The sequence below is a fragment of the Alexandromys fortis genome, unplaced genomic scaffold (assembly GCF_014885135.2).
Source record: "Alexandromys fortis isolate MF-2015 unplaced genomic scaffold, M_Fortis_MF-2015_v1.1 scaffold_257, whole genome shotgun sequence".
NCBI lineage: Eukaryota > Metazoa > Chordata > Mammalia > Rodentia > Cricetidae > Alexandromys > Alexandromys fortis.
This window is the reverse complement of record NW_026068134.1, coordinates 873,190-896,611: the sequence shown is the minus strand read 5'-3', so window position 1 is coordinate 896,611 and position 23,422 is coordinate 873,190. Positions and strand designations below refer to the sequence as shown.

The 23,422-nt window shown below is 41.6% G+C and overlaps 1 protein-coding gene across 1 annotated transcript in view; it reads left to right on the top strand.

Moving 5' to 3' along the window:
- The window catches only part of Rmnd5a (required for meiotic nuclear division 5 homolog A), a 49,746-nt gene that overhangs the window by 17,629 nt on the left and 8,695 nt on the right, over positions 1-23,422 (top strand). Inside the window, 5 exon segments of the mRNA XM_050126411.1 lie at positions 10,066-10,200; positions 12,032-12,132; positions 20,389-20,555; positions 21,273-21,438; positions 23,268-23,370. Of these exon segments, the coding sequence (XP_049982368.1) occupies positions 10,066-10,200; positions 12,032-12,132; positions 20,389-20,555; positions 21,273-21,438; positions 23,268-23,370 (672 nt within the window).

The window sequence follows — 23,422 nt, the reverse complement described above, 5'->3', positions numbered from 1 at the left end:
TTCTGTCTCTTCCCCACTGCCGCCTCCCCTTTCCCTCCCCCTCCCCCAATCAAGTGATGGGTACAAATTTAATGGCATTGCCCAAACTGGATTTCTGCCACTAGATGGAGCAGCTAACATTGAGGAAACAAAATGCTGTCTTAATGCTGACAGTATAAAAAGTGAGATAGCTAATATTTTTAAAAATAGTTCCAGGAAACCAGTTGGAGCTGCCTTTTATGTCAAGTTAACTGGTTTCGAGAATGGAAAGCGGTAGCACAGCTGTGAGGTCTTGTGCTCAGGTCTGCACAGGAAGGACAGTGATGCAGTAGTCAGTGCAGCCTTTGGCTGCGGGTGCAGAGCCCAAACTGCTGCTTCGTTTGGAAGTAAAACTTGGAAATTAGGTGGAAGAACGTGTCCAGATCAGGCCAGCGGGATCTTCCTCTGTGGGAAGCCGCAGAACCTACACCCAGGAACAGCGTAGTGGCTGTGGGTGTGGCAGGAGACTTGGTACCTTGAAGGTGAGAAGAGATTTGCTTGGTACCTTCCTATGAGCTCCAGGGAGGATTGTGGATGGGAACTATCACCTATACAGGCCCTGCCCAGAGTTTTCACATCAGTACATTCACAGTTTTGCTCTTCCTTCCTCCCTTCCTCCCTTCCTCCCTTCCTCCCTTCCTCCCTTCCCTCTCTTCCCTCCCTCCCTCCCTCCCTCCCTCCCNTCCCTCCCTCCCCCCCTCCCTCCCTCCCTCCCTCCCTCCCTCCCTCCCTCCCCCCGTTAGCTGCTCAAACATGTTAAGAAAATGATACTACTTTCCTTCCCAGGGTCGGGTCCAGGCCTTGTCATTTGGTTTGAGCTGTTCACTCTTACATGTGTGGTATATGGCAGTCCAGATCACTCCTCAGCCCCTTCCTCTGACATTTCCTTGACTGTTTGCAGAGTCAGACAACAGTGTCTGGGATTACCTTATTTGATGGTAGAAGTTGACCTTTGAGTCCTCCACCCTGGACATTTTCCCATCATAGGTAGTGTATATAAGCTATTTGCTTCAAGTTCCTTAAAGAATATGGATAGTTTCTTGAAATCTGCTCCCATTAGGTACTGTATAGTATACTACTTGATGCAGTAAATTCAGGTTTGGAAGCCCCTCTCTCCAGGACTGAAGAACAGAATGCCTTTAAAAGGGTCTTTTCTATTTTGTGGCAGCATCACAGTTGGAGTTGGTGGGAGATCTTTTTTGCTCAGAATATAATGGAAGGGTAACTAAGCAGCTCTGTTTTTTGTTGTGATTGTTGGTGTCTTGGTGAGGATGAAAGCCAGCACCCAGAATACAGGTTATCTGTCCAGAAGTTAGTTCTGGGAAGTTGGTGGCTCATGCTTTTTTTTTTAAACATTCATTCATTCATTCATTTATTTATTATGTATACAATGTTCTGTCTTGTATATATGCCTGAAGGCCAGAAGAGGGCACCAGGTCTCATTACAGATGGTTGTGAGCCACCATGTGGTTGCTGGGAATTGAACTCAGGACCTTTGGAAGAGCAGACAATGCTCTTAACCTCTGAGCCATCTCTCCAGCCCGATGGCTCATGTTTGAGGTCAGGTCTGGCTTTGACTTCGTTGGTGCTACATGTTCACCCACTCGCAGTAAGCAGCCCAGGCCCTGATTCGGTGGAGCTTCCCCTGGGCTAATCAGTGGCCACTAGAGTATGACTGTGTTTGTAATTGTGTGGTATTGCGGTTTGAGCAATCCTTTGTCCTTGGAGTTGCTTCACTGCCTTCAGCCTTTTATGAACTAGGTCTTACCCCACACCCCAAATAAGTTACCATGCTGTGGCTGCAGCCGTGGGGTTTGAGTAAGAGGCATTCTGAAGGCTGGCCCGTGGCATTGGATGCTGGTGACTAAAGAAAAGCCTGGAACAGGCCTTGTGGACAGGAGGCTTCTTTTGCACCCTCAACTCCACCCTTCTAAATTTCAGTGTCATTTGTAGTTTGGTGCCTCCCGTTGGCCCTGCCTGCTGTTCCAGAGTTGGGACATCTTTTAGTGCCCCTTGCAGAGCTAAGGACTGGGTTACAGTCCTTTGGCCGTATGAGTGAGAGGACTGCTCTAATGAAAAGATTTTGGAAAAAAAAAACATCTTTGTGCTTAGTTTAGAGCAGTGATTGGAGATGAGTGAGTGAAGTTGAGTACAAACTAAAGTTGTAGTGTATGATGAATGTGTCCTTCTGTAGTAGAGGATGGTTATTAAGAAGAATAGATAAGCCGGGCGATGGTGGCGCACGCGAGGCAGAGGCAGGCGGATCTCTGTGATTTTGAGACCAGTCTGGTCTATAGAGCTAGTTCCAGGACAGGCTCCAAGGCCACAGAGAAACCCTGTCTCGAAAAACAAAAACAAAACAAAAAAGGCAGAGTAGATAATTGTCTCTGGTTAAGAAGAAAGCTAAGTTGAGCTTTGAAGTACAGATAAGACTTTATACACACATACACTCTCTCTCCAATATAAGAGGAAATGGTGATTACAAAGCAAAGAAGACTTCCCTAAGAATAAAATAAAACTTACCAAACTATTCTCTACCCCAAATAAGAGTAATAAAAGTCAAAATACAGTGTGCCATGGCTGAACTTTATTGAGGTTTTTGTTAAAGTGTAGTAAAGTATCTTGACCTTTTAGAAGCTCTTGCTTTTGAAGTTGCCTGGTTTCAGTGGGAGCTGCTGTAGTCCATTCTGTCTGCCTGGCTCAGTCCTTGTTCTGTGGATCCTTTCCCAGCCAGGTGTGTACACTGCAGCCAGGTGAGGGGGTGGGAGATTGGTTTTCATTAGAGCAGTAGGGAAGGGAGTGTGCTGGATAGCTTTATGTCAGCTTGACACAAACTAAAGTCATCTGAGAGGAGGGAACCTCAATTTAGAAAATGCCTTTATAAGATCAAGCTGTAGCAAGCCTGCTGGGCATTTTCTTAATTAGAAATTAATAGGGGAGAGACTAGCCTCTGGTGGGTGGTACCCCACTCCTAGGCTAGTAGTCCTGGGTGCTTTAAAAAAAAAAAGCAGGTTGAAAACCAGTGGTGGTGGTGCACGCCTTTAATCCCAGCACTAAGGAAGCAGAGGCAGGAGGATCTCTGTGAGTTCGAGGCCAGCCTGGTCTACAAGAGCTAGTTCCAGGACAGGCTCCAACGCTACAGAGAAACCCTGTCTTGAAAAACGAGAGAGAGAGGGAGGGAGACAGAGAGACCAACCCAGGTTAAACAAGCCATCAAGAGCAAGTTTCCATAGCCTCTCAGCTCCTGCCTTTAGGGTCCTGTCCGGACTGCCTTTGAAGGTGAGCTGTAATGTGGAAGTGTAAGCCAAATAACCCTTTCCTCCCCCAGTAGCTTTGCTCCCTGTGTTTCCTCATAGCAGTAGTCACCCTAATTAGGAGAAGGGTGTCTGGTGGTGTTTGTTCCTGGAAGGAAGCTAGTCTGACATAGGAGACAGAGCACAGGTGTGGAGAGAAGAGGGAGAATCTCTGAGGCAGTTATCCCCTGCCTACCACTTTCCTTAAGTCCACTTTGCTTGGGTAAAAACAACATCTTTTTATATGAACCAAGCGTCCTAACTAAGCACTAAATGATCTGTGGGTCGGTCCTTACTGAGCATCAGCACTGGCGTGGAAGCACACTGCCTCTGCCCAGAGGGAACTGCATTGGAGGTTTGCTCTCTGCCATCTGTCATATTACATCATCTGCTCTAGTTATCAGGCGAAATTTTCTCTTGGTAAAATCCTGTTCCAAACTGAATGAAGCTACATTGTTTAGATGAGAACTGTTTATTGAATTACAGTGCAGGCCACAGAAGAAAGCCTAGAGCTTGGTAGTCAGGTCTCACAGGATCAGGGTCAGATAATCCCTCTAAACTGGAGGATTCTCACTTTACCTCATCAGGAAAGATGGAAGATGAAGTACTGGGCTTGATCTAGCCCCTGTGGCAAATTAGGCTAAGAATCATAAAAAGACTATGCAGCAAATTGTGCAAATGAATCTGTAATTGGATCCAAGTGGTGTGTGTATGAGAGAGTATTATTTTAAGAGAAGCAGTCTCAGCTGTGTAGCTTAAGCTAAACAAACTGGCATTGAACTCCTCAGGATCCTTCTGGGACTAGACAAATTTGCTGCCATACCCAGTTTAAGTGATTTTTAAATTAAGGATTTTGTCGTTCTTTTATTTGGTTGTTTATGTTTTCTAATGGCTCAGCACATAAAAGTACAAAATGCACAAGCCTGATGACCTGAGTTTGATCCCTGTGCTCAGGGTGGAAGGAGAGAACTGATTCCTCCAGATATGTGCCATGGCTCTCATGTGTCTGCCTGTTTCCACAAGTACATCATACAGACACACAACAACAACAATAATGAAACTTTAAAAGTTGTGTTTTCTAATGCAAGCTGTTTTAAATGTGGCATCAGAGTTGGTGGTAAGGACTAACTCAGATTCACCTAGTGCATGTTGGATATTTGTTATTGCATGAATACTTGTGGAACATTTCATGTACATTATTTATTTATATCATCTTGAACAACTGTTTAACTTAATCTGCATCCCAGCAAGTGCCTTTCTGAGCATGGGTGTGAAACAGGTTTATGTTAGAGCCAGAGAAAAAATGGAAAAGCTGAGCTTAAAACCTAGATCTGAGACTTTAAGGACCCCTTCTCTGCTAGAATTCCTTGGGAGAAGTGATCTTTAGGGCCTTGAGAGCACCTGCTATATGCACAGGCATCTCTCTCCCCTTGTAGAATGGTAAAAGATGTTTGCCATCTCTGGGAGAATAAAATCACTGACATTCTTTTGTTCTGTTCTAATAAGGAGACAGTAGGACAGCAGATTGGACCGTGAGATCCTTGGATGGGGTGGGACAGACAGGGGGTTATGGAGTATGCTTATCCTTTTTAAGAGCTCAGTGTGAGGTGTGGCTTATGCCCTTGTGCTTGTAAGGTAAAAGCTTACTAGTGTGCTCTACCTTTCTCTTTACTTTGAAAACCAAAGCAGAGGTGTGAGTGTGAGTATTGTACAAAGGAGGCAGTAAGATGTCAAGAAAGATAGTGTTGGAATCTAGATTCCTCCTGTACTGCTGCAGCTGTCGCTGCTGCCCTTCTGAGTTTACTCGCAGCCATCCCTGGGAAGCACTGCTGTCTACTCTATGCCTCCTACAGGTGTATTTCCTCATGGATCCTGCGTTTATTATCAGCTTTACAGGGTGTTGCCAGATATCTTCCTAGGGGGTTTTTATACCAGTTTACAGTCATGCCCAACCTGTTTGCCAGTCCTGTTCCCTCATTTCTCACCACATTGGCAGATCTTTAAAGATTAACCAGATGGTGTGTGAAGTCATGTCTGGTCACACTCACTTTACCTTTCTGATCTTTTGAGGTGGAGCGTCTTTTCACGTGTAACCTTTAGGATGGCCTCCTTTGTGAATTTCATGTTCTTTTTGCCCATGGCTTTCCTCAGTCTGTCTATCTCATGAACTGGGGAGTTTGCTTCCATATCTTCTGAACTTGTAATCTTTGTGAGTTGAGTGTGAAGTAGCCATCTTTTCCCAGTCCAGGTCTGCTTGCTCTGTTGGGAGTCCTTTGGAGTCTCTCTCTTTCTAATTCAGATTAACCAGATGTTGAAAAAAAAAAAAAAAAAACAGTCCTTTGTAGGTGCAGCAGTGACCTGCAGTGGAACAATTGTTGGAGTCATATGTCAGGTTTTTTTCAAAGTAGATGGGAAGCTTTAAAATAACATTGCGAATTGACACTAAGAATTAAAACAAACACTGTTTACCATGAGCTGTTAGCAACTATGATTTATGAATGTATTTGGTGAGCAATGAAAACTAGTCTTTAAGTTGATTTGGTTGAATTCATGAGATCTCCAAAGAGATAGTCTCTAGATTTAGTGTGTTGTGAATTTCTTTTTCCAAGCTTTATTGCATCCTGTGAAAATGGACATGCCCTTGAACATGTGCTTTGCCTTTTTTGGTCCTTCCTCCCTGAGTAAGAACATCATGTCAGGCTTCTTTTTTCTTTATTGACAAGGTTTCTCTGTGCAGTCCTGGCTGTCCTGGAACTCACTCTGTTGACCAGGCTCAGAGATCTTCAGGCTTCAGCCTCCCATGTGCTGGGATTAAAGGTGTGTACCACCATGCCTGGCATATTGAGACAGGGTTTTGCTGTGTAATCCAGGTGGACTCTGAATTCAGGATCCTCTGGTCTTTGCTTCCGAAGTGCTATGTATAGGTTGGTTCTCATTGTTTTTTTGTTTTCTTTTTCCTTTTTTTTTTTTTTTTTTTTTTTTTTTTTTTTTTTTTTTTTTTAATATGTAATGAAAAAGTAAAGCAGACGATGCTAATAACAGACAGGTATTTCTTTACATTAGTGCCTGTGCTGGTATACAGTGTTGCTTGATTTCCTGGGTAGCTATGTAAATGTGTTTGGTCACCTAGTAACAGGCTGGAAGGAATGCCAGCTCTGATGCAACAGTGAGTAAGAATCTGCAGTTATCCTCAGTGGATACTATCTATAAAGGACAACGAGTCTACAGTCCATGACCCTAGAGAAGCTGAGTAACAAGGAGAACCTAAGAGAAGCATATTCATATCTCCCTGGGAAAAGGAAATAGACAAGATCTCCTGAGAAAATTGGGAGTGTGGGGGTGGGGGAATGGAGGCTGAAGAGGAGGAGAGGATAAGGGGAGGGGGAGGAGAACTTGAAGAAATGGGAATGGGATTGTTGAGATGGGGGAAGGACAGAGACAGAGAACAAGGAGAAAATATCTTGATTGAGGGAGCCGTTATGGGGCTAGCAAGAAACGTGGCATTAGAGAAATTCCCAGGAACCCACAAGGATGACCCAGCTAAGACCCTAAGCAGTAGTGGAGAGGGTGCCTGAACAGACCTTGCTCTGTAGTCAGATTGATGCCTATTTCAGATGTCACCATAGAACCTTCATCCAGCAACTGATGGAAACGGGCAGAGACCTGCATCAGAGCACTGGACTGAGCTTCCAAAGTCCAGTTGAAGAGTGGGAGGAGTGAGAATATGAGCAAAGAGGTCAAGACCATGATGGGGACACCCACTGAAACAGTTTACCTGAGCTGATGGGAGCTCACCAACTCCAGCTAGACAGGGAAGGAACCAGCATAGGACCAAGCTAGACCCTCTGAATGTGGGTGACAGTTTTATGACTGGAGGCAGACTGCTGGGCCCCTGGTAGTAGCACCAGGATTTGTCCCTGCTCCTTATACTGGCCTTTTGGAACCTTTTAGAATCTCTCTGGATAGATACCTTGCTCAGCCTAGATATAGTAGGGAATGCCTTGGTCCTTCCATGGACCAATGTGCCTTGCACTCTCAGGGGAATAGAAGGGGAGTGAGGTAGGAGTGGGAGGAAAGGTGGAGAGGATGGGAAGAACGGAGGGAGTGGGAACTGGGATTGGTGTGTAAAATGAAAAACGATAGTTTCCTTTTAAAAAAAATAAAAAAGTGAAAAAAATAGTTATTCATCACCCCCCCAAAGGAAAAAGAATCTGCAGTTATAACAAAGGGAATTTGACTTGTTTTGCATCTCAACATCTGTTTATAATCTATTATGTGCAACCGGAACATAAAACTGTGAAAGGTTTTCCTGTCTTCCTTAGTTGTTTTTAAGTAAATGCGGTAGAAGGGTGCTCAGAAACATGCATTGTTCTTGCTTGTTTTCCAATGTGAGCGACTACATTCCAAAGCCTAAATGTGACTAAGGATGCTTCTGCTGGAAGGGCTTTTCCAGTTTTCTTTCCCATGTAGTAGTAACCATAGTAAGCCTTTAGAAAGGAAAAATGTGAAGGCATCCTTGTAAAACTCCATAACATTGTTTAAATACTAGACTCAGGAATTGGCATTTATTTTTGGTATGTATCTTAGAGAAATTAAGTATCCAAATAATTTCATTATGTGAGCAGATAGTGTTGGTGATAACTGTTGGATTATTTTAAAAGCAGCTGTAAGGGGGAGAAGGTGGGAAGAGGCTTGGTCTGACCTTAGGCAGAATGTTTATTCATGGCAAGGGGGCATCTTTATTATTCACATGTATGAATGGCCAAAATGCCTACAGAGGAAGATGGGATGTGGCCTCTTAGATGGGCAGAAATGACTTCTCTAGTCCTCTAACAGAAATTATTAGTGACTATTAAAATTCTGCCAGTGGTCTTTGTGAGTCTGAGTTCAGCCTGGTCTACAGAGTGAGTTCCAGGACAGCTAGGGCTTTTACACAGAGAAACCCTGTCTTGAAAAACAACAACAAAACCCAAAAAATTAAAAAAAAAAATCTGCCAGTATGTTAGGCATTGTGCTATATATATACTCTTAGTCTGTACTTGTGAGGAAGGCTGGAGGTCAGGAGTTCAAGGCCATCGGTTATTACAGGTGTGTTGGAAGGCAGCCTGGGCTTCTTGAGAACTTGTTTCTAAAAACAAGCAAACTGGTAATACATATTAACAAGTAAAATGTCTTTGAAAGCATATTTATTTTCCATGGTTGTTTTCCTTCTTTCCTGGGGAGTTAAATACCTGGTGACATATTAATAGGAGGTTGATAAGATTGAGAAGTAATTATTAGATGAGTTATTGCCACCCTGGGGGCTGTGTGTGTTCACAGACCAGTGAAGGGTATAACTCTAAATGGTTGCTGCTTGTTACATAAGCTTAGGCATGTGGAGAATTAGAGTTTGTAGTAGATTACATCATTAGATACCCATTATTTTATTCATTTGAATGGCCTCTGGGGTAGTAAAATAGCCCTATCATTCTTTGAGTTTCTAGTTGAGTTCAGAAGAAGAACAAACTCTACCCCCTTGTGTTTTGGTTATTATAGATAGCACAGAAACTATAAATGACTTTGTTTTAAAGTGTCCGTGACCTGCCATGAATCAACTCTCAAATACAGGGTCTCTGATAAGCAGAAGTAAAACTCAGAATCTTTTTAGGTGATGGTGGTTCATTGATAAGTTCACATGTGCATTATTTTAGCATTTAAGTTGTTTGTGTTTTTCCCATTGGTTAGGCTAAGTTTCTAGCACAAGAGATTCTATTAGAAAACAAGGATGAGTGAGGGCTCCTGAGACCCCACTCTAGCTGGGGAGCTTTTGGCAGTTAATGACTGCTGGGGGAAGGAGAATCATTTTTCTTCACTGTTACATGACCCATTCTCCAGTAATAACCCCACAGGGTTTTTCATGCAAGTAACCCTCAGTTTTTTTTTGTGTGTGTGTGTGTGTGTGTGTGTGTGTGTGTGTGTGTGTGTGTTTGCCCTTGTTTTTGGAACATTTTTGTAATGATAGTTTGGAAGCCTTGGGTTTCAACACTTGTCCTTTTGACCTTGGTGCTTGTCACCTCCTCTCTGTGCCACCTGAGCTGTGTTTGGTTCCTTGTGTGCCAGACAACTCTGCGCTGCCGTTCCCCATGTGGACGGCAGTCTTCCGTAGGTCGCAGATCCAGTTGTGTTCACTGTTTTGAATGTACCTTACTTCAGTTTCAGAATCTGCAGTGGACTCTGTGAGTCCAAACTGTATCCATAGCTCAAGTGTAGGCCTGGTAATAGTAAACTGCTCTTTGCACTCACTGTCTGGCTCTCCCACCTCCTCACTCCCAGCCTCAGAACTGCAGTTGTTGGGCTGTAGCATGGTTTATTTAGCAGTCCTACGTTGATGGAGGTGTGTTTCTGTCCTTTGCATTACAGATAGTGCTGTACCGACCATGCTTTTAGCGGATACTGTAACATAGTTCTGAAAATACTGCTCTAGTATAATGCCCAGAAGTTGGTTTATTGGTTTCAGTTTCACAGAAGTCAGTCTTAAATCTATACATTTTCCCAAAGTGCTCCTCAAGTTATTTTTATGTTTTTATTATGTGTGATTATTCCAGCCGTAGTTCTCGAGTGAAAAGATTTAAAGATGCACCAGGAAAGCTCCTGCCGGTGACTGTATAAATGAATTGAACTGATACCAAAGGAAGATGCAAACCTCTGTTTCTTTCTGTTAGGTGGGGTGAAAAAAGAAAGTCATCTACACACAATTCTTTTCTATTTCCCCCAGAATTTTGACTCTGACATTAGCAGTGTGGGAATAGATGGCTGCTGGCAGGCGGATAGCCAGCGACTTCTCAACGAGGTGATGGTGGAACACTTCTTCCGACAAGGAATGCTGGATGTAGCTGAGGAGCTCTGCCAGGTAACCACATGCCAGCAAAGCAAGGGAAAAATAAAGAAGGCAGTGCTGTGGAGTTTGCATTATTTGCAGATGGGACTTTGTATGTACCTTAGACTGTAGATAGGTTTGTAATCTTTTAATACCATGAGTAACTTCATTTTGCTAGGAAATTTTTTTACGTTCTTAGAAGTTATGATGCTGCAATTTAATGCCTTAATTGCCCTTCCCTTACTTACATAGATCTAATCTACATGTGAAGTAGAAAGTAGAAAAAGACAAGATCTTCTGAGTAATTTGGGGGCATGGGGACCTTGGGGGAGGGTTGATGGGGTAGGGGAGGGAAGAGGCAGGGAGGGGAGCAGAGAAAAATGTAGAGCTCAATTAAAAAAATCAATAAATAAAAGTCAATAAAAAAGGAAAAAAGAAATTAACACTCTTAAAGTTTTTTTTTTTTTTTTTGGTTTTTCGAGACAGGGTTTCTCTGTGGCTTTGGAGCCTGTCCTGGAACTAGCTCTGTAGACCAGGATGGTCTCGAACTAACACTCTTAAAGTTTAACAACTGAGTTGTTCTTTCCTTATTTGGAATCTGACAGGTTGGTTTCTAGTCTATTCAGTGTGTCAGAAGTGATGATATTTTTCCTGTGTGCTCCTGTTTCAGCTTCCCCAGCACTGCAGGTGAACTGTCCACTCCCGTTTCCTCCTTTGATAGGAAAGGTTAATAGAGCAGAGAAGAGGAAAGACACAAGATCTTTTTTTTTTAAATATTTATTTATTTATTATGTATTCAATATTCTGTCTGTGTGTATGCCTGCAGGCCAGAAGAGGGCACCAGACCCCATTACAGATGGTTGTGAGCCATCATGTGGTTGCTGGGAATTGAACTCAGGACCTTTGGAAGAGCAGACAATGCTCTTAACCTCTGAGCCATCTCTCCAGCCCCCAAGACACAAGATCTTAATGTTTGTTTTTCTGATCTAGTAAAAATGTATCAGATGAATTGCAAACTAAAATTGACTCCTGGTGGGCCTTGCTCGTCTTTTCTGTTAGACAGGAACACCATGAGGATGGTAGTAGTAGCTGCTGCGTACTGTGTGTTTCCTCTGAGCCTCACCCTGTTTACTCCTCTCCACTCCACTGTGAAGTAGCAGTTGTTGCTGTTCTACACATGAGAAGTGTGAGGTTTGGAGAGTCAAGGAATGTGCCCAGGGCTGTTTGGGGAGCCTTTCTGAAGGAACTGGGATTCAGTCCCTTTTTCATTTGTCCAAACGCCACTCTGTTCCATTTTTGTTTTAAAAATGAAGAACTCAGAAGATAAAATAATTTAAAGGGAATCAGTCATAAACCAATCTATAATCTAGGTCTTTTCTATTTGAAACAGTTGAGATAAATGGCACTCGGGTCTTTCTTCATACCTTTTGAGGTGTGTGTATGTGTCCATACACATCTTACAGCAAATTATATCACTGAGAATTAGTTTTTTTTTCGTGTGGAAAGAGAGGTAGTAAGCAAGGTTCTTAGCATCTGGCCTGTGAAGTTCTCAGACACTCCTTTAGCTCTGCAGGTTCCAGTGTTTCCTCTTCCTGCGACAGACCTCGGTTGCACCTTGAGTCCCGGGAATGAGTGTGTGCTTGCAGTTCATTGGCCTGAACATGCAGAACCACACTCAGCTTTAGTTCGTGGTTTGGTGCTCAGCTCAGACTTGGCAGAAGCATAGTGGTGGGACAGTCTGCCACAGAAATATATGCTAAAGGGAAATTGACTTTAGAGCCCTGCATTTTATAACCTAGATCAGCCTTTCCTATTGTGAATGAATATCCTAACAAGTTGTTGTTCCTGTTCCTTTTCCTTCTAGGAATCTGGACTGTCTGTGGACCCAAGTCAAAAAGAACCATTTGTGGAGTTAAATCGAATATTAGAAGCATTAAAAGTCAGAGTTTTGAGACCTGCTCTCGAGTAAGTTACTCTGTCTCTAAGGTGCTGAGAGGGGAACTCTGTAAGAAAATATTTGTAAAACACATGAGACATACTTAGATAGGCCTATTTTATCTGGTAAACTTCAGGAGATTCAAGAAAGAACACTTACATTTCTTTTAACCAAGTGAAATATGGACTATATAATACGAGAACCTGGCAGCCTGCTTAACTTAACAGGTGATCATGTTTCCAGAAGAGAAAAGGGCTTCCTTATCTGTGCTAAAGCACTGCTTTGTGTAGGCCAGCATTATAACTGAAGCACCATTGTTTTGACAATCCTTATGTGATATTTGAGCTTCCATAATCTGCTCGGGTGCTGTGCGTTCATTCTGAGAAGTGATTTAGTTGGTTATGAGAACTAGGTGATATTCATGAACAGAGCAGAAATTCTGTATAGAGATCTGGGGTCGGGGAAGAAGGAAGGGAACTAGTTATTTGTCCCATGCTAAAGTCTCCGACTCGATTACCAGGATATTTACAATAAATAATATAAAATGAAGATAAAAGAACAAGATAATCAAAGTAAAGTCCTGGGGCTTTAAAACTTGGAAGATCTGAAATCGGTATTTATGTTTGGGAATAATCCATGTGGTGTTTTAATTATTAAAACAGGCAGTTGTATTTTGAGGTTTGGGTGGAGGTTATTGCATAGTTTTCTACATTTGATAAGTTCTTTTTAAAATTTGAGTATTTCTAGAACTATCCCAGATGAGCAGTTGAGGGCTCTTATGTTAATGTGTGTTTTCTGATTTCTGTGCAAAAATTAAAAATATAAATGATTTTTTTTAACTGTATCTTTGTAAGGTTTTACTGTTGTATATTGTGTATGAGGACTACTGGTTTTAGTTTGCTTTTGGAGAAAGTGTATTGCTATTCATAGCCCTGACTGGCCTTGAACTTGTGATTTTTCTGTCTTTTAGTACCCCAAGTGCTGGGATAACATGTTTAATGTATAGTGTGGGTTTTTGGGTTGTTTTAGATTGTGACACACCTAGGAGTTAAATTTAAATAAGTATCTGTGACTTTTTGTTTACAAAATTAATATTTACTCTTAGATAAAGAGTGAGGGAGCCCAAGTACAGAAGTGTGCTGAGCTTCCCAGTTCTATAGTGATAAGGATTGTTCTTCAAGAGATGTTTTTTTCCTCCAGTTGTTTTTTGAGGGTGTTCACCTAATTTGTATTGATTGCTTACTGTGTGACTGTGCTGAGTATTTGAACTCCTTTAGCTTTAGAAGTGCTCACCACTTTTCCTTTTGGAGAAGGAAAGGCTAAGTGATTGGAAACTGTCTTTGCAGTTACTACAGTAACTAGCATTCAAAAGCAAAGTGCTGTGTCCAGTGAAGCCAGCTGGTTCCTTGCTAACACATCAGAAAGAATATTACCTTGTTAGTTTTGAAACAATTGGGATCTGGCTTCAACTTTATGCATTTATGGAAAAAATTTTGTTTTTATTTTTTAAAAAAACACTTCAGGGGTGCTTTTAAAAGCTTTGAGTTGCTTGTGACTCTGAGACAGTTCATGGGCAGCTGATCAAAGTAGAAGGCGGTTTAATGTACAGTTCATGAGCATGGAGTCAGTGTAAGAGATTGTAGAAAAACAATATTCCTAAGTTAAAAAGTTTGATTCTGGCCTCCCTTCAAAAACATTACTTTGAGAAGCAAGTGGATTTCTGTGAATTGAAGGCCAGCCTGGTCTACAAAGAGTTCCAGGATAGCTAGGGCTGTTACATAGAGAAAACTTGGTCTTGAAACCACTCCCCCCAATTACATTGTTAAGTCTTTATTTTATATGAAACTGTTGTAGAAGATTAAGATGTGTTACATTTGTTTATCCTTTGGAATATTTGTTTAATGATGCAACGATGTGTTTCTTTTTCTTTTTTTTTTTTTTAATGTTGCAGTAGTTTAAACTCTGAAGCTATGTTGCTGTGCCTGTCTATAACACATGACTGGTCTAATAAAGAGCTGGACGGCCAATATTGAGGCTGGAGAAAAGGATAGGCAGGGCTAGCAGGCAGAGAGAATAAATAGAAATCTGGGAAAGATGAAGGAGCAAGAAAAGAAGGGGCTAGCCATCCACCTACAGAAATAGAGAAATAGAAATAGAGAAAGGCAAAATCCCAGAGTCAAAAGTGGACGGGATAATTTAAGAAAAGCTGGCTAACAACAAGCCAAATTAAAGCTAGGCATTCATAAGTAATAGTAAGTTTTTGTGTGATTTATTTGGAATCTGGTTAGCTACCCCCAAAAGAGTTAAGAATAGAAAACAGCCAATATTATGAAACCTCTATATTTGAGTTTAGGGTTAACATTAATTGTCCCAAATACATGTACCAGGTTTAAAAAGAATTAGAAGGCACAGTAAAGTAAAAATGTAGTGTGAGGTTTCACTTCCTTACTGTAAGTCACCCAGTATCTCACCACATAGTCAATCACCATTAACCTTTTCTTGTGCATCCGTCTGGATAAGTAAGTCTTCAATGCTATAGATATTATATTGGTTGTGGGATGTCTATATGTCTGGGTCTGTTGTACAGATGATTGCATACTGTTCTATATCTTGTGTTTTTTTTTTTTTAACTTGGAAAAAAATTGAACTTCTTGCTTATATTGGAATAGACAAAAAATAATTTTTTGTTTTGTTTTTCTCAAGTGGCTGCATAGTATTTGAGTTTATACCTGGATTTTGTTTAACTTCTTTTGGTTAAATTTTTGGTTAAGCCAAAAGTAGTTAAATAAAACTCAGGATTATTGATATTTGCTGGTTTCAAGCATTTTATATAATAATCAGTACAGCAGCCATTAATTTCTTTTATTTTCATTGTGCCTTGCTCAGTCTGTAGGGTGCCTCCCTTGAGCATTGGGTCATGGTACATTTAAAACTTGGATTGAGGTTTTTTTTTTTTTTTTTTTTGCCAGCTTCCTCTATACAGATTGTTCCAAAATAAAACGACACCATAGGTATAAAGAGCCAGTGATGGTGGTGCACACCTTTAATCCCAGCACTTGGGAGGCAAAGGCAGAGAAACCCTGTCTGGGGGTAGGGTGGGCGATAATAATAATAAAAAATAAAGTCTTTGCAAGTTTGATAACATGTTTGTTGTAGGAAAGTGATGGAGGAAGGTCATTGGTTAATTAATAAAGAAACTGCTTGGCCTGATAGGTTAGAACGTAGGTGGGTGGAATAAATAGAACAGAATGCTGGGAGGAAGAGGAAGTGAGCTCAGACACCATGCCGCTGCTCTCCAGGGCAGACACGATGAAGCAAGCCACCAGGTCAGACAGACATGCTGAATCTTTTCTGGTAAGACTGGTGCTACACAGATTACTAAATATGGGTTAGACAAGATAAGTCACCACCTTGTGGTGCTACACACATTAATAGAAATGGGCCAAGCAGTGTTTAAATGAATACAGTTTGTTGTTATTTTGGCATAAGCTAGCCAGGCGGCTGGGAGCTGGGTGGCAGGAACACAGCCCGCAGCTCCTTCAGCCGGAAAGGACAGCATCTTAGTATATTCAGTTTGCATTTGTCTTATAAGGAGTTTACCTGTATCTTCTGTAGATAGGCTTAATGCATTCATGCTGGCCCAGATGCAGTCTTTTGGCTCTGGGGGATGTCTTAAGAATCACTACTGATGATAGGTGACCATCTTAGATCATAACATGATTTCCCAGGAGATCATTCCTCCACTGCCTCTGTTAGTTGCAAGATCCTCCACAGGACACCTTGAAGAACCAAAAATAACTAAATGGTTATAAGGAGGAAGAGAGAAAAGTAAAGGTTGCAGATTTTTTCACATACAATAGGAAAATACTGCTTTGGTTTATATAGCTTAAGGGTTTTAGGTGGGACAGGCTACCAACAATACCAGGCAGGTTGCCGAATCTCTTAAGGCCAGAAATTAGATAGGGAAGGGGAAAAGTCAGAAGGAAGTGAGATGAGACTGACTACCTTTGTGGTTTCATGGTATAATATTTGATTAGTGGTCTTATAAATGAGAGAATCCTTATTAGACCTAAGAGAAACTATAGTATGAATGAATAAAATAGTTTTTTTTTAAAAAATAGAAAGCAGGTTAGAAAGTGAAAATGGAGGAAGCAAGTGGAAGCACCTGATGATTGGAGATTTGAATAATGGACTGAGTGTACAGCAATTCTGGTTGAGGCTAGAAAGATGGTTTAGGAGCTCAGAACACTCATTTGCTCTTTCAGAGGACCTGGGTTTAATTCTTGGCACCCACGTGGTGATTTACAACCAATTGTAACTCCAGTTCTAGGGCATTTGATTCCCTCTTCTGGCCTCTGGAAACCATACTTGTACATGGTACACAGACATACATGCAGGCAAAGCATTCATACAAAAATAATTTTTTAAATTTTAAATAGTTAGTGATGTCCATTTCTTGCTCTTCACTTTGAAGCTTTTCATGGGTGAGCAGCCTTTCACTTTAGGCAGCTCTCAGTAGCCACAGACAGCAGAGGAAATAGGGCTCTCATGGGGAGACAGTGGAGAAGGACATCCAAGGTTGAACAAGTTAGAGTTTTCCCCCTAGAGTTTGAGTTCCTTCTTCTTACCCAATTAATTGACCTTAATTCTGAGAAGACCAAAAAAGAAAGTTGATCCATTTTAAACTAATTCTGTTTATATGCAAAATGATGGAGAAAGAACACTTCAATTAAAAAGAGGCTAATTAAAAAGAGTGGGGTATGGTGCACACACCTAATCCTAGCACTTGTAAGGTGGAGGCAAGGAGATCAAGAACTCAAGGTCATCGTCTGCTGTGTGAGAAGTTAGAGGCCAGTCTGGGTTACCTGTCTGAGAAAACAGTGTAATGAGGTGTCAGTGACAAGGTTACAGAAAAGTAGGGAGTCTCGAAGACAGAAGAAAACATTTGAGGTGGCAACATGTTTTTCTATTTCAAATTTACTGCTCATGAAAGTTTATAGAAAATTAAAGTCTGGTCCTCAGGAAAAGAATATGCATAATCTAACTGTCCTACTGAGGGCTTTGTATGGGAACAAAGTGGGCCTGTATGTCTGAGAACCGCATGTGCAGTTGAGTCTCTGCGAGTTTGAGTATTTTTTGTTCTTGTGAGATAGGGTCTCAGGTATCTTTTAAGTTGGCCTCGAATTTCTGATTGTCCTGCCTCTACCTCCCAAGTACTGGGATCAGTGGTCATCTTGTTTGTGTTTGTATCATTCACATGTGTAATACTCTAGTCTCCTTCTCTTTCCCCTGTTCTTTTTGAAACAAAATTTCACTAATGCTATATATATAGCCCATACTGGCATTAACCTCCTCAGTGTTGGGAATACAGGCATGCACCACCACACATGACTGAGCTCTATTTATTCATTCATTCATTCATTCATTCATTCATTCATTCAAGATTTCTGCCTCCTCCCCGCCACCGCCTCCCATTTCCCTCCCCCTCCCCCAATCAACTCTCCCTTCCTCATCAGCCCTAAGAGCAGTCAGGGTTCCCTGCCCTGTGGGAAGTCCAAGGACCTCCCACCTCCTTCCAGGTCTAGTAAGGTGAGCATCCAAACTGCCTAGTCTCCCACAAAGCCAATACGTGCAGTAGGATCAAAAACCCATTGCCATTGTTCTTGAGGTCGCAGTAGTCCTCATTGTCCGCTATGTTCAGCGAGACCGGTTTTAACCCAGGCTTTTTCAGACCCAGTCCAGCTGGCCTTGGTGAGTTCCCGTTAGAACATCCCCATTGTCTCAGTGTGTGGGTGTACCCCTCGCGGTCCTGAGTTCCTTGCTCATGCTCTCTCTCCTTCTGCTCCTGATTTGGACCTTGGGATTTCAGTCCGGTGCTCCAATGTGTGACTCTGTCTCTGTCTCCTTTCATTGCCTGATGAAGGTTAATATCCAGGAGGATGACTATATGTAGAGAAGCTAAATAAGAAGGTGAACCCAAAGAAAGACTGAGTTCTTTTAAAGAAAAGATAATTAACATGTTATTTTGTGTGTGCCTATGTACATGCATATGTAATTTATAGAAGTTTGTTCTTTCTTTTCCCCATATGCACCCTGGAAATTTCATTCAGATTGTCAGTCCTGGTGGCAGGTGTCTCTACTCACTGAGTAATCTCACCTCTTTGTTTAATTTCTTAAACAACTAACAAAAAGGACAAAGGCTAGAGGGATGGCTCAGCAGCTCAGACCATTTAACTGCTCTCTGAAAGGACCCACGTTTAATTCCCAGCACCAACGTTGGATGGCTCACAACCTTCTGTGACTCCAGCTGCAGGGGATCTGACACTCCTAAATACTGCACTCATGTGTATATACCCAAATATAGACATAATGTAAAAAATAATAATAAAATCTTTTTTAAAAGATACATCTCTCTGAGATGAAGAAAACATAAGTACTTCTAACAATGGAATTATCCAGTAGCCAAGACTTCTCTATTTGAAAATACCTCGTTTTGTGAAAAAAAAAAAATTCATACACTGTATTTTGGTCATGTTTTTCTCCCTCTCTCAATTCTGCCAAGATCCTCCCAGTCTCCCTACCTATTCAACATTATGTCCTGTTTTTCTCTTTCAAAACAAGAACACAAGAAGCACAGATCCACAAAAACACACTAAAAGGAAACTTGAAACAAAATAAGCAAAAGATAAAAAATAAACCAAAAAGTGCCAAAACAGCTGTGTGGTGGCAGTGGCTCACATCCATAGTTCCAACACACAAGAGGCAGAGGCAAGCAGATCTCTATGAGTTCAAAGCCAGCCTGGTGTACAGAGCGAGCTCCAGGACAGCCAGGGCTACACAGAGAACCTTGTCTTAGAAAGACAAAGCCAGAACAAAGCAAAATGAAACAAAAAAGTCTACAAAAAAATACTAAGTTTTTGTGTTTGTATTGGCCAACTACACCTGTACATGGGGCATCTATCTCACTGCCTGCACATTGTCCAGCTGAGGGCACCTGTGTTCATTTCCACCTACTGACAGAACTTGTGTGATTGGGTGAGCGAGACAGTCATCTGAGTATAGCACTGTATCATTAGGAGTTATTTTAATGCTGCACTTCTGCAGCAGAGTAATAGTAGATCTCTGGTTCTTGGCCGTGTCGGATCAGTTTCCATCTCGTGTAGTAGGCCTTAAATGCAGTTAGAAAGCCACCGATTGTACCCATAACATTTATGTTGTTATAGCACCAACCTTGCAGGCACATCATAAAACCTAACTCCAAATGGATCAAGGACCTTAATGGAGTTAAGCTGGGTGATAATATGGATCTATTGACAGAATTTTACACCTTCCACATGCAGCCATCTGCTTTGACCAGAACCATTTTTTGAGTCTTTTCTCTGGTGCATAGTTTTGACTTTTTTGCTTTTTATCAAAAATGTGCAGAATTATGTCTGGGTTTTAATTTTGATTCATTGGTCACCATGGATAAAACCTTATGCCAGCTTTCACATGTTACTGAAGATTATTTTTTCAATTTCTGTGAAGAATTGTGATATAATTTTGATAGTGATTGCATTGAATCTGTAGATTGCTTTTGGTAGGATGGCCTTTCTCATGATATTATTAATACAGATCCATAAACTTGGAGAGCTTTCCATTTTCTGGCATCTTAAAGTCTTTATTATACACATCTTTGACTTGCTTGACTTATCCCAAGATCTCTTTTTCTTTCTTTCTTTCTTTCTTTCTTTCTTTCTTTCTTTCTTTTTTTCTTTCTCTTTCTTTTTTTTTTTTTTTTTTTTTTTTTTTTCGAGACAGGGTTTCTCTGTAGCTTTGGAGCCTGTCCTGGAACTAGCTCTTGTAGACCAGGTTGGCCTCGAACTCACAGAGATCCGCCTGCCTCTGCCTCCACCTCCCAAGTGCTGGGATTAAAGGCGTGCGCCACCATCGCCTGGGTCTCTTCAGAGTTTTGATTCATTTTCAGATAGGCTGCTCTAATAGGAAGAAGGGTGGATCTAAACAGTCTAGGTGTAAATCCTAAGGCACACACTCCAAAGTGTGGCTCTCATCAAATCCAAGTGTATTTTGTGGCATTCCCTAGCCATTCTTATGATAAAACCTCATTAAAGGAGTAACAGTTCTCTAACTTTACCCTTGTGTTTACATCTCCTAATGGTTGGTGTTACTAAACTTTCCACAAGATGGCAGGCCAGACCCCCTTTTCACGTGCTAGATGTCAACCAGCTTTAAAACACCTTGCTCATGCTCTTGATTAGTCTTCAAACCTTTTTCTGTTGTTTTAGGTGGGCAGTATCCAACCGAGAAATGCTCATAGCCCAGAACAGCTCCTTGGAATTTAAGCTACACCGACTCTACTTTATTAGCTTGTTAATGGGTGGAACTACAAATCAGTGAGAAGCCTTACAGTATGCGAAAAATTTCCAGCCATTTGCTCTAAATCATCAAAAAGGTGAGTCTGGAATCAGACCTGTTTTCCTTTGCACTCTGGGGAGGGAGCCTGCACAGCGTAGGGAGAGTACAAGGAACTGAGACAGTCTCTCAGTAGTCCTAGCTGGTCTCACACTGATTCTCCTGGGTCAGCCTCCAGAATGCTGGGAATACAGAGGAGCACCACCAGCATAGCTTAAGTCAGAGATTTGTAATGTTTGGAAGGAGCCAGTAGCCATCAGTTGTGTCTGCCATACACATTTGCTAACGAATAAAATTGTTGGGATAACTGTAATGCAGACATTGCACACTGACACTAGAGCAGCAGTACAGCATTGAAGCCAGAGACATTGCAGAGTGGGTATTCCTTATTGTAAGGACACTGGCAAGACCAAGGTGTGGCTTGCTCCTTGGACACTCCTGTACTCCATGTGCTGCTTTCACATGTCAGTGTGGTGAGTTTGGCTACTTCTTCACCAAACATGTGATAGTGTAAGACTAGCAATTCCAAATTCAGTATTTCCACTGCTTCCTTTTTCTCATCCTCTCTCATACTGTGTCCTTAGTTTTAGGGGAGGGACTTGGCAACCAAGATTAGGGACCAACATGTTTGCATTATTTTAGGATATGCTACATGGGCTGGAGATGTTCTTAACTTTCCCAGCTGATTGTTGACAAGTATGTGCTATTTCAGACACGACTGTACATTCCTCCACTGTGCTGATGCTTTTTCTTTTAGACATTCAGGTATTGATGGGAAGCCTCGTGTACCTGAGACAAGGGATTGAGAATTCACCATATGTTCACCTACTTGATGCAAATCAGTGGGCTGACATCTGTGACATCTTTACACGGGATGCTTGTGCCCTCCTGGGGCTCTCTGTGGAGTCTCCTCTCAGTGTCAGGTGCAGTAATGGCCCTGCTTGCTCTGAAATGGGCACTGTATTGGGCATCTTTTCTTGTTGCCTTTATGATTAAACAAGTAGACAAGGAGATTGTGTTGTCTTTCTGCAGAAGGGTACAGTGCTTGCCATAGTTGGCAGTGACACAGTTTTAAGGCAGCTGCTCTCCAAGTGTGTTCTGGGAGCCAGTGTAGTCCAGAACCCTTTTTCCACTGCTTACCTTTGCACAGATGAGGGTCTGTGTTGTGGGGCCGTTGACACTGGCCTATCCTTTCTAGTCTGCTGACTGCCTATGAAATGCTTGTTGAGCTCCACAGTGCCTTAGGTAGGCAGTAAATACTTGGTTTAAATTGACATTTGTGTCTACATCTTTTAGTATTCTGTGTGACACAATGTAAAACACTTAGTTTCATGCTTCAGGGTGATTATTGAGACAAAGTACCTGTATATTGAGTTATGAATCGTCTTGTTACAAAATACGGTTTTTGTTGTAGCATATTACTTTAACAATGTAAAGACATGTTCCATTTGTTTGTGCTGCATTTGTTTAACTATGTAAAGATGTGTTACATTTGTTTCTCCTTGTCTACCTAAGGTACCTGGTTGATCTAATTAAAAGCTGAGCAGCCATAGCTATACAGTAGAGTGATAGGCAGAGAGGATTAGTAGGAGGTGGAATCTAGGTTTAAGAGAGAAGAGAGAACAAGGTTGAAAAAGGGGGAGATGTACAGGGCCAGCCAGGCAGTCTCGAGGCTCACAGACATGGAGGAAGCAGTGAAAGTAGGACATGGAGAATGAAAGAAGGGTAAGAAAGCCCCGAGGCAAATGGTAGATGAATAGAAACAGGTTACATTGAGTTACAAGAGTTATTGGGACAACCATACATGAGCTAAGGGCAAGCATTCATAACTGTTAACAAGTCTCCATGTCATGATTTGGGAGCTGCTTGGTAGCCCAAAAGAAAGCCTGCTATAGTTTTTACTTGGAATAATTTGCAACTGACATGCCAATATAGTATGCTTATTATTTTAATTGGTATGTTTTAATTTCTAACATTAAGTGATGTCATCCACAAAACCAAAACCACAGTTATTCACATTCTGGATTTTATAGTTATTTTTCCAGTGAATGAAGTAAGGTTGTCACATTAAAGGAAGCAAGTGATGCCAAATGTTTGTATCTTTTGACACAATGATGAAGGTTAAGTTGAAAGTTTGGTTATGAATTTGTAAAGGCTTTTCTGATGAGTTTGGTGTTGTGATTGTAGTTTTTTTTGTTGTTGTTGTTTGTTTGTTTTTATGTTGTACGCTGGAGGGAAAACTGGAAGGTTTAATTCATATGACCTTACAGAATCATACTTACAGAGACGGTCTCAGAAGTGTGAAGGCACGAGCCACCGTGATGGGAGGCACACCAGCACTCGTTCTTGTTCTTCCCTCCTTTGAGCTGATGGGGTTGATGTTTAGAATGGTGGCCCCTCCCTTTCAGCACTGAGTGCCAGAGCTGCCTCTTTTGATAGGGTGGAACCAGTTATTCTTTTTTTTCTAGTTGCTGAGGAATTAAATGAAAATTAAACCATCCAATCATAAGACAATTTTGTTTTGTTTTGTTTTCTTCTTCCAATTTCTCCCATTCTGGCTAGGCTTATGGTAGCCCTAGGGTTTTATGTCTTGTTTGTAAAGGGGATTTTTTGTTCCAATAACTACAGGAAATATAACTGAGACCTGGGAGCAGGAGATGAGGGAGAAAATCAGTTTATTTTTCTTTTAGAGGAAAGAGTTGCCAGGGTCTGTGTTTGGGGGTTGGCACTGATCTTCCTCCTCTGCCCTCAGTTTCTCAGCAGGGTGTGTGGCGCTGCCCGCGCTAATTAACATCAAAGCTGTGATTGAGCAGAGACAGTGCACTGGAGTCTGGAACCAGAAAGACGAATTACCTGTGAGTTCTGTTGACAGTTTATTTACCCTTCCCTCCTTAGAAGATGGGCGTT